At 37.5% G+C, this 11,167-nt stretch overlaps 1 protein-coding gene across 1 annotated transcript; it reads right to left on the bottom strand.

Annotated features, from left to right (window-relative positions):
- Positions 1–1,671: 1,671 nt before the first annotated feature.
- On the bottom strand, positions 1,672–10,756 carry LOC104081840 (SERTA domain-containing protein 2-like). The gene is made up of 2 exons (XM_009584720.1): positions 10,630–10,756; positions 1,672–2,527 (listed from the first exon to the last, which is right to left on the bottom strand). Exon 2 carries the CDS (start codon positions 2,521–2,523, stop codon positions 1,672–1,674), a length of 852 nt encoding a protein of 283 aa, XP_009583015.1. The 5' UTR covers positions 2,524–2,527; positions 10,630–10,756.
- Between the last annotated feature and the right edge of the window lie 411 nt (positions 10,757–11,167).

Raw genomic sequence — 11,167 nt, 5'->3', positions numbered from 1 at the left:
CCCCCGCCCCGAAAACAACAGACCAAAGCAAAGCTTTTACAAGACAGGTGCTGCAGCTTTCAAGAACAAAGTAAAAGTTTTATAATTAAAAAATAAAAATAAAAAAACCCAAAAACTAATGTGCAAGTGTGTAGTTCAGAAGACGATAGCAAGGATCAATATAGACCTCAGTTCAAGCTGAAACGGTATCCAAAAAATAGTTCTCACTGCAAATCTGATACTCAGTTAATGAGCGCGCTTATATATACTTCTACACACACCTGCCGTACACACGCACCCCTCCTTGCCCAGTACAACCTGCAGCACCATCAGCAGCAACCACCACAATGCTTCCAAAGCCCACGCGGGCCCCAGCCCTGACGCTGCATCGGAGCGGTCAGACCCCCCAGCTCTCATGGACGCGGCAGCAGGATGGTTCTTAGCCATCAGCACGGGCTCACCACATATCAATGAGTATTTCAGGACTATTCAAAGCAGTAAGCACTGGTGCAGCAAGAAGTGTTCTCAACTCTGTTTCTTAAAGGATACAGAAACGTTGACTCTCTTGAGTATCCTCCAAAGGTGCTAGAAGTTTTAAGTTTGAAGCGTTTCTTTCCACAATGCCAGGTATACAAATGTGTATCTTTTTAAATAATATTGCACATAAAAATAATCTTAAATTTTGTAGTGAAAGCAGGGTCGAAGGACAGTGTTTTCCAAAACAGATTAAAAAGCTACCTGTACATAGTAAGTTTTAATTTAAAGAACGCCAAGATTATCCAAAATCTAAGCACATAATACTGACAGAAAAAATGTTAAATTGCACAATCTACATATAAATTACATTTGTAAATACTTAAAAAGTTTTTAAACATTGAATACCCTTGATTTCACAAATCAGCTAGGTCACTGTCAAAGGATCAGCTTAATGAGTTAGAAGTACTTTCCCCCAGAAAAAAATGGAAACAAAAAGATCTGCAGTCTTAGACGAAGCACTGGAAAGAGTTAAAGCATTTCAGCTCAGAGGTAGTGCTAAACACATCCAACTAGAAGTCCATTATATTTGAACTATGATGAAATAACGTAGTAAAATGTAGAAAGACTATAAAATTTACAAAAATAAATAGTTCTGAATGCTTTAGAAAATGCAAGAGACTTCGCCGATAAGTGTCTTGATCTGCTTTTCTGACCAAAAGAAAGCAAAGTGTGTCTCATTTTTAAAATATACCCATCTCTAGTAATGCGTCTGCAATGCACGCAATCCAACTATGCAACTTGACATATGCCAACTTGGCATAGACTCTGATATTAAAAATAAAGTGGAGGCTTTGTAAAAGATCATCTCATATGAAATTTGTTTTGCATGTAAATTCTTCTGACAAATTAAAAATTGCACATAAAAAAGTTTATTGAAAGAGGCATGAGGGGTGATAAGGGTATGTGCCTATTGTTCCACATACACCCTGGAAGGAAAAAGATGATTGCACAGTTCTGATAAATAAATATTTCTTCTTTTAAAAAAAAATCTGCCACTTTTTTGGTTTGTAAGTTTTGGAATTATTTAGAAAATCCCACTACAGACAAATTTTTTTAGTTTGTGTTTTAAAGAATTCTTTACAACTTTTCCAGTGGCTTTTATCCTGAAACCAAATGAAAGTGGCAGTTAAAAAGTATCTTTGGGTAAAACAAGTATCAGGATCCAACGAGAATTTCCATGATGTGGTCCAACTCACTCAGATCTGTTCTACATATCTGAATGTTGTTTGCTGAAGAAGAATTACAAGATGGAAAGGTTTTCAATGGTTCTTCTGTAGCAAGAGATGGTGGTCTGGGCGGCATTAGTGGAGGGCAACAAAAGTCTGAATCATACATTGAAGTGTCAATATCTTCAAAAATGTCATCTATTGCCAAATCCTTCAAGTAACTAGTTGAATTTGAAATCTCAAAGGAACCAAACACACATTCAGTTCCCTTCAAATCCTGTCTATCATCTTCTAATTTTAGACCAGTATTTTCTGGAAACTTTGGCTGGTCATCTCCAGTAGGAACCAGACAAGTAGGCGGGCTTATGTCTTCTACAAAGTCTAAATCCTTCAGAATAGATGAAATAGCAGATGACATATCATCATCTGAAACTATCAGCAGGCTATTTTCAATTGGGTCTTCTACAGACCGCAAGTCGCAACAGTTAGACTCTTGCTGACTAATACCTGAAGGCAACTGAAGAGAAATCCCGGATGACTCCATCCCTGTGTAGCTGTGAGAACTAGGAGTAATGCCAGGGCAGACATTAACTGGCTGCTGATTACTCTCTTGTCTCATTTCCTCTTGAATTTGCCGTACTGTGTTGGCTATGAGGACAGAGCGGTGCAAGTTCGGTTCCACCAGCATTTTGTACGTCTGTAACTTGGTGAGGCACATATTAAGCACCAACTGCCTCTTAAGCGGATATGGCAGATTTCGACTGGAATCAAAGGCACTCGAGAGACCAGCCATGTTCTCCTCATAGTCACTCAGCTTGCGTTTTAGACCTCTCCCCAACATGAACCTGAAAGAGAGAAATTGTGAATTAACCATGGGCAAGACTATCAATTCTTCTGCAAGATCTCAACAGACGCTTCTGAAAAGTCTGTAGCATACAACGTATTGGTTAACTTAGACTCTAATGCCATAGAACATTGAAAGACAGAATAAAATCCTACACAAGATACTACTTTCATTGTGAAGATGCACTTTCCAGCTCTATTGTTTCACAACCATTTTTTTTTTTAAACAGAAAACATAAAAGAAATACAGCAACTATTTTTGTAAAAAGCTATGTACTTCTAAGTTTTGGTTTTAAGGTTTACTTTTAACTCTACTGTGAGAATATGAATTTACTTATTTAAAATCTTTAATAGGTGAGCTTTTTAGCCTCTATCCATTTAAATTATATAGCATACAAAAATTCATTAATGAGAAATATCTGAATGTCCACATGAAATAAAATAGATGCTTATACTAAGGATTATAGTAACTATACAGAGTATTTCAACATTTTCATTTTAGCATTCGTTCCTAGGTACAGCAGGTAAGATTTTAAAGCTAGTTTCAATACCCATTTTTATCTCATTAAGGTATTCTTAATGTCTTGCTCATTGTCTCTGAGAACTCTCCATAGAACTCATTTCTCTCACTCTTCTTCGGTGACTTAAAAGTTGTTTTACTGCAGTTGAACCACCCAGCAAGACCAACAACAGGGCCTCCCATGGGATCCTTATATCCATTCCGTAGCTTAGTAGTGTAGCTCAATGGCGGGAGGAAATTTGGCTGGGCCACAGAGCTCACAGAATGATGATCGGTGATTGTGGCTGCTGGTTCACAACCTGCTACTGACTTAACACTAAGGACATCCAGCAGAAGGTTATCAAATGGCATTTTAAAAGTGACCAATTTTGGTAAATAGCTAAAAGAAAAGAAATAGAATTTAGTTGCTTTCAGTCTGCTTTGTGTGCTTTTGCATTGAAATATCGTAGATCTAGAACACTGTGGTACAGAAAACTGTATGCACACACACCTAAAATACACGTGATCCAAACAAATACATGCTTGGATAGTTTGCAATTACCATTCAAAATACAAAGTGTTTTCTTAGGGACAAGCAGCACTATGCAATCACTTGTATGAACACAGAAAAGGAGTATACCATGCACAGGAAACACTGGTAAAATATTGATTACACACATCTTGATGTGTCCATGGAATAGAGACACCTCACTCCCAAACAATTAAAAAAAAATTAAGCAATGATAAATTAGACACCCCTTGGCATTTTAAGGGCAGATCCTTCATAGACAATGATCTAGACCCTGCATGCTGCAGAGGGCCTCCCAACTTCCTTTTCATGTGAGCACTGGATACTGCCAGCAATAGCTCAGCTGATTGCCACAGCTGCCAGCTGGTAGTCTGTTGCTAGACTTTTGGGGACAAGGAGAAGGCAGCAGGATAAAGCCTCTTTTACTTTTGGGATTTCTCCAGATTTGCAGGAAACACTGCAGGGCTCCATGGCTACATCCATCTGCCTAGACAAGGCTGTTGGAGAACTCAGCTCCCCTGGAGGAACAGAAAGCAAGCAAGCAGTGCATACTTCTCAGTAAGACACACAGGAAAAACCAGACAGTTGGTAGAGATTAAGTTTAAGACTTCTCAATCATACCCACTTTTTCTTTTAGGGACATACCTGGATGAAAACAGATTTGTCGTAAGAATGCATTTTTACATAACAGGTAGTAGTTTGGCCTATAGTTCAGTTTACTAACACGTTCACTATTTAAAAAAAACAACGAAAAACTTTAATTACTTGTAATTTTACCACTGCTGCAATTTTTTAACTTTGGAAATCTGTTTTACTCCAAAGTTTTCTGCTAAACTGCCACAGCACCAGCTGAATCTCTTTAAAAACCATGAGGTGTCTGGATGTGGTGTGCCTATTCACCTAGGTGATCTTCCCACTCTTACCACGTATCGCTCCCCCATCCCAGCACTCCATTTAGAGGAAACAGAATCAGACAGTACTGAGCACCCAATTACAAGCAAAATTAGCAGAAATCTGGATACAAAGTTCAGGCACCAAATATAATAACAAGAAGTATTGGGGGGGGCAGTGTGTGTGTGTGTCAGGCATCCTCAGTCAGACTATCAACAACACCATCAGCAACCAGTAATTTTAGACACAATCTACAGACAATCACGATTATGCACGACTTTACAGTAAAACTGTTGCTAAATATACCAACTCATAACATATCATGAAGACAGTTAGTGTCTCCAAATCATAGAAAACTTCCCATTTTAAGTAGCATTTTAATGTTGTGTACTACCTAAGGCATTACTCCATACCATTACTACAAAGAATAAAAATATACATCAAAATGGCTATTTGTTCACTAAGCACCATCCTTCCCATACACTGCACACTATTATTTTTTTGGTTGTGGGTTTTTTCTGGGTTTTTTGCTTGTTTGTTTGCTTGTTTTGGGGAGGGGGATGGGGTTTTTTTCTTTTTTTCTCTCCACTAATTAAAGCAGACCAAAAGTCACACTCACAAGGGAACAAAATTAAGACCATACAGGGAACAGTAATTCTGACATTTTATACATTCAGAAGGCTTGGTTTTGACAATTTACTCCTTTTAATATATTTCAAAATATATATTTACACTTTGTTAGACACACAGGAAATACTAGACTTATCTATTTGAATTATATAAATAATGTTAATTTCTAACATCTCAAAAATGTGCTAGTATTTAAATTCTGTAAGGAAGCTTAAAGAGCAAGCAAACTACCATATGCGAGGATACATAAGTTCACAAAAACAACTTTAAATGAAACGTTTAACTTTTAAACTCATGCAGTAGTCTAATTAGACTAAATATTTCATGCTCATATACAGACACCCTCCTTTTCATTCCTCAAATTTCCTTCATAAAATTTGTCCTAAAACATTCTATAAAAATGTAACGAAGCTTGAGCATAACAGCACTCTGAACTATAAAAGTGAAGTGCAAGAAACCTTATTTGCTCCAACTTCAAATGTTTCTACTTAACAGACTCCTCACTCTCTAGAAGTCAAAGATTTTTTTTTTTTTAATACACAAACATAGTCCTACCTTATGTTTTAGAAATTCTGCCTGTTTAGTATGATTTTTGCGTAATTGCAAGGATCCCTAAGTCTCCCTCCATGAGCTAGATGACTTCAGACGTTACATAAAAATTTGGAAAAGGCTAATGAAAACCAGAGTATCACTGGTACAGTGGATTTAAAAATGACTAGTGTCATGGTTGCTACAGGAGACATTAAATTTCAGTTCTTGACAAACACACTCAGCTGCTGACCTACAAAAGATACAAAGCCCCTTTGTTACCAGCTAATCTACATTTTATCAGGCCTTTTGCTTTACTTTCTAGCAGAAGAATTTCTGACAGTCATATCCTTAACAAACTAGTCCATATTTTCTAAGTAACTTGTCCTTTTGTAGCATTGTGTATTAACACACACATCCCAAACCCAAAATTCACACACAGTCAAATGCTCTCTTTTGATAGCATTACTTGTAATATAAGATGTTGATCACATTATTTGATTATGCAGTGCTCCCCCACTTCAATTTCTGGTACTAAGGAAAACAAATAGAAGTCCACACAAAAATCCACGCTACCATGCCCAGACAATCCTGTCTTACTGAGTGACTGCTGCACAGTTGTCAGTCCTTTCAGTCAGTTGACAGAATGGCACAGCCAGTTCAAAGAAGCACAAGTTGGACATACTAAAACACAAAGTGTCTAGAAACGGCATTCTCCTTACCCCAGCCTAATTCCAGGAACCTACTCAGATCTCAAAAAACTGGGTCAAGTAACAGGATTTTGGAATGTGCCAATCTGATAACTCCATAATTTTTAAGTAAATAAACTGAACAAAAATTAAAGTTTATGCCAACTTCAAATGTGAGGTCTATACATAGCTGTTCAATAATAAAAGAAGCAAGCTGTAAGTCACCCTTCTTTTGAACTTTGAGAAAAAGTTCAACAACCGAATTTTTTTGAGTTCAGATGCTCTATTTCAGACTCTTTTGTCATGAAAAAACCAAGAACAATGAGGAACACCACATCTCAATAATTTTCTTCTGGCATTTTCCTCTCATTACAGTAATGCAAACTGAGCCACAAGCCACTTGTGGCAGAATGTTTTTTAATTAAAATTATTTTGCAGATATAGAGAAAAGGAAGCAAAGTGAACTCAATGTTTAGGAGTGCCAAACTCTCCATCCACATCACTGAACTACAAAGGAGTCTGTACATTGAAATCCTGCCCCTGACAGCACGTTCCTCAGTTCCTTCCAGTTCCATGGAGGACATTTCATAGAAACTCCTCCCTGGTAAGATGGGAAGAAGCATCCATGGCACTGTAATCCTACACCACACCAGGGTTTGAAAAAACTTGGAGGGAAGAGGCACATCCCTGGTTGGCAAATCCACACAGAATACCAAACAAACAGGCTTGGTCAGAGTGTGCAGCTACTCAGAAGAAATGTTCCAGGCTACCAAGAAAAATTCACATTGCGATGCATTGTGGACAATACAGGACTCGTGCCACCATTTCAGAGGAAAAACACAGCTCCATCTGTCACAGGGTCTGATAGTGCAGCACAGCTGCCACTGACACATGGTTAGTAAGTACAGCTGGAAACAGTCACAAAGAGGAATGCAACACGTGAAAACCCTCAATTACTTCTATGTGGGCAAACTACTTCTTAATTTCCTCTTCCTCACCTTCCAAAAAAGATTTTAAGAGCAAGTTAAACAATGTTTAGAACTCAGAACCCCACACAGCTTTAATTTTCTGTAAAGAAAAGCTTCAAAAACCATGAATATATAAAACACAACTGCCACAGTTAGTATTGTCTGAACACGAACTTTTCGTGCACAAAACAAGCAGTATAATCAACTACACAGAGTTATTCGTTTACCATTGAAGAGTATGTTTAAATAGCAAGATCATCAATAAAGTACTTGGTCTGCACTACACAGGCCAAAATCATTTCATTGATAGTGGTCCCCTCTGGCTTTTCTTTTTAGGATATTATTAAATTCAGACTTGCTTGATCCTTTTCATACAGCCACAGTGTTGCATTTTTCACCCAAAGACTGTCTCAAAGTCATCAATTACTTTTTCTCATAGGATAGAAATAGCAGATTTGAAGAGGTGTAAGCACCTCATGAGTGAAAGCTGCCTGTCTAGTTTTCAGTAATGCAACTTAAGAATTAAAGCCAAAATTAGAGACTCCTTGCTATTGTAATTTGGGTAATTCCCTTTCAAAGTCTCCTTTGGCTCATAACTGTAGAAAGCACGTAACAGGAAAAACAGAGAGAAGTCTCTTTGCATTGTAAACTTGTGTTAGTGACTGACCGAAGCTCATCGATAACCTGATTCCCTGCTCTCCCCTCTCTTCCACGGACACTCATTTCACAAGCACACACCTATCTGCAGGCAGTGCAAAGGAAGACATCCCTACAGATATCATTATTTCCCAGAATTATTTGATGTATGCTGCATACTATTTTTAATTCTAATCTTTCCCCTACCCGACATACATTTTAGCTTAGGCAACACAATTTCATTAATAGTTTTAATTAAGTGGTGGACTGACTCTTGACTAGTATTCCATGTATAAGAAGCTGCACAAGAAAAAGGTAAGGCTGAAGGTACAGTTAACAGACACAGTATAAATCCTTTCCTCCCATCTGGACTTAACACTGATCACTTAAACATGACTTACGTAACACTGTAAGCTGTCAGACTACACAGAACAGCCTATCTGATCTGGTGTCCTCAGCAAGTGTTGAGATTCCCATAACATCACATCATGGCTGTTAGCAAAAATTAAGAGGAAGTGAGGGAAGGAGGATTAAACACCTTAGAAAACACTGAAGTAAAAAGTAATTTGGACCTGAAGACACTCTAAAATACACAAAAAAGTATTTAAGTCCATTGCCTCCCCACCCCCCAGCGCTGCCCCAGTTTAGCCAAGATGAGTAACTGCTGGAGAAGGCACAAGTGGCTAAAAGTGTGCATACAGGGAGGAGTGCAGTCCTACCAGCTTACTCTCATACCTAAACTCCTATGTAACAACTTCTTTACAGGAGTTAGAAATGACCAGAAAATAGCTGCTCAAAGAAGGGAGAATTAATGTCAACATTTTGGTCACCAAATCCTGACCTACAATACACCCAAGTCTGTTACTACTAAAGCAACTGGAACACAGAACCAAGATAGGCTGCTGTTCAGACTTCAAAAAAAAACAAACCCCAAAACCACACAGAAAAAACCCCACATCTATGGATGTACCTAACATCCATCCCTGCATTTTGAAAATAAGAATAGGCTGAATGGTATTCATTAAGTAGAGGAAAAGAATGAGAGGGAGACCAAGTCTAGCACAGAATTAGTCTGGAATTCATAACCTTCCCACTGTCACTTCACTATTTGTGGACACAGAGGATAAATATGTATCATACACTAATATTTTAGGAGCTGAAATGATGTGTACAAAGTACTCAGGAGTAATTTTTGCCTTGCTTTAAAAGTTAGTTCGAACCCCTCCCCCCCCAACCCATTTATGTTATGTCTAATGGGATGTGGAAAATTCCTGCACTTAAAGGACATCTTCCTAAGTTCCTTACTCCACATTTTATTTCATGAAGCACTAGTAAGAGCTTTGCTTTACAAACTACTGCAGCTAAGTTTCAGAGCACAACATTTCACTCTGGAGAAGAAACTCCTCTGTTAGGATGTGTACCTTCCACCAGCTAAAACAAGTGGATCTGGGCTGTTTACAACAGTAGATGAACGGTATTCTCAGCAGCTGACATCTATCACTAGAGGCTAATATAGAAAGCTGCTGAGGCAGTACCAGTGTTTGGTAGAGAAAAACTTCCACCCTTAAAAGAAAACAAGCTAAACCACTGTCGCTCTTCTCCTTCCTCTCCCCCTCTACACTTGTGAATTTAGTTCCACATTTACAAATAAAGCTCACAGGTGTATGTTTTTAATGTGAGCATGTTTAGCGGATTTTTTTCCAAGAATTTTGGATGGACTTTTTTTTTAGCGGAAGAAGGGTCCGGAATCATTTAAACTAAGGATCAATAGTAGCTAGCAAAAGCTAACACATGATCAAGAGTTACTAAATCTAGAAACTCCCATAGTAAAACTAAACTGTAATTAAATGAGAACATAGAGGAACCCAAACAACAAGAACCAAACCACCAGGGTTCCACTAAAGTATCTCACTGGAGGGACAAATGACCACTAGAACTGCAAATGTGATGACAGACCTCTTCACAGCTTGTTCTAATCAACTGAACAGTTCTCAATCCATTTTCTTTACAATGTCTATTTACTTCAAATACAGAGATACTGGATGTATTCACCTACATAACACTGACATGTATTTCAGGGTTACAGTGATCTAAATAAAGGTCCAATAATAACAAAAGTTATAGCTTATTAACTGTATCAAATCAGTATGCCCATACTTCTAACAGAAAAATCGGACCATTAATAGTAAAAGCAACCAAGGAAAAAAAAAAAGCTCTCTTTTCCTGATAGAGGACCATGCATTTACTCTAGCTCTCTGTATGGGATATTCAGGTAAATAATGTTCAATAACCAAATCAGAAATCACTTTAAATTTTCTGTAACAAAGTAGCACACAACAACTTTTCTTCAGTATCCAAAGTGCTTTCTCCTCACAGGACAAGACTGTAAGACTCAATTTCAGCAGCTGAACAGTGGACCTCACTGTAAGACTGAGGTCTTAGTTAAGACATTTCTAAGAAATGTGATCTTATGGCAATATTAAATTATTTGTTAGTTATAGTACTTCCTCATTATAAAGGAAAAAAAACAGTAATGCAAATTCAGAATGTTCAAATCAAAGAGCTTATACTATTCAGTAAGCCTAAAGCACTTCACTTTATATTATATACCCCGTTTTTAAAAATTGTTTTTCAGTTTACCACTCTAACCCACAAAAATAACATCTACAGCTGATTATCAGAACATGTGCTATGCACATAAGATATGATTTCATAAAAATATACAAGTAGTTACCCTTAGAAAACAGAAAGGAGTCCAGGCAGGAAGATTCCAGATTTTGCATAAAGTGTGGTCATCCAAGAGTCCTGAACTATTCAAGAGGCCAAGCCATCCACCGAGGTAGGATGATGTGACTTAAGGGGAAAAACAAAACAAAAACAAACAACAGAGTATTTCATTACTATGTGAATTTTTTTTTAAACCAGAAGTATTAAGCACACAATTCAATACAACTCATTAAACAATCTGTGCTAAATCTCATTAAAACAGTTAAACTGAATAAGAAAAACTGAAGTTCATGAACACATTGAAATAAGAGGACCTAATAGTTTAATCTATGAACACATAAAACATGGAAATATCTTTCATAAATGAATACTACAGAATAGAACGCTGATCCTCTTAAGTGTTCGGCCTTAGGGTAAGAACTTGCATTGATACTTCTTCAGGCTACTGAACACCAATTTACAGTTGTAATCATCTCAGAAATCACGTATCAGGAGAGACAATACCATGAACTGTAAGGAAGTACATTTCAGAATTATCCCCTAAC

Source organism: Fulmarus glacialis, unplaced genomic scaffold, assembly GCF_000690835.1.
Source record: "Fulmarus glacialis isolate BGI_N327 unplaced genomic scaffold, ASM69083v1 scaffold30739, whole genome shotgun sequence".
Classification (NCBI taxonomy): domain Eukaryota; kingdom Metazoa; phylum Chordata; class Aves; order Procellariiformes; family Procellariidae; genus Fulmarus; species Fulmarus glacialis.
This window is presented reverse-complemented; position numbering and strand designations above follow the sequence as displayed.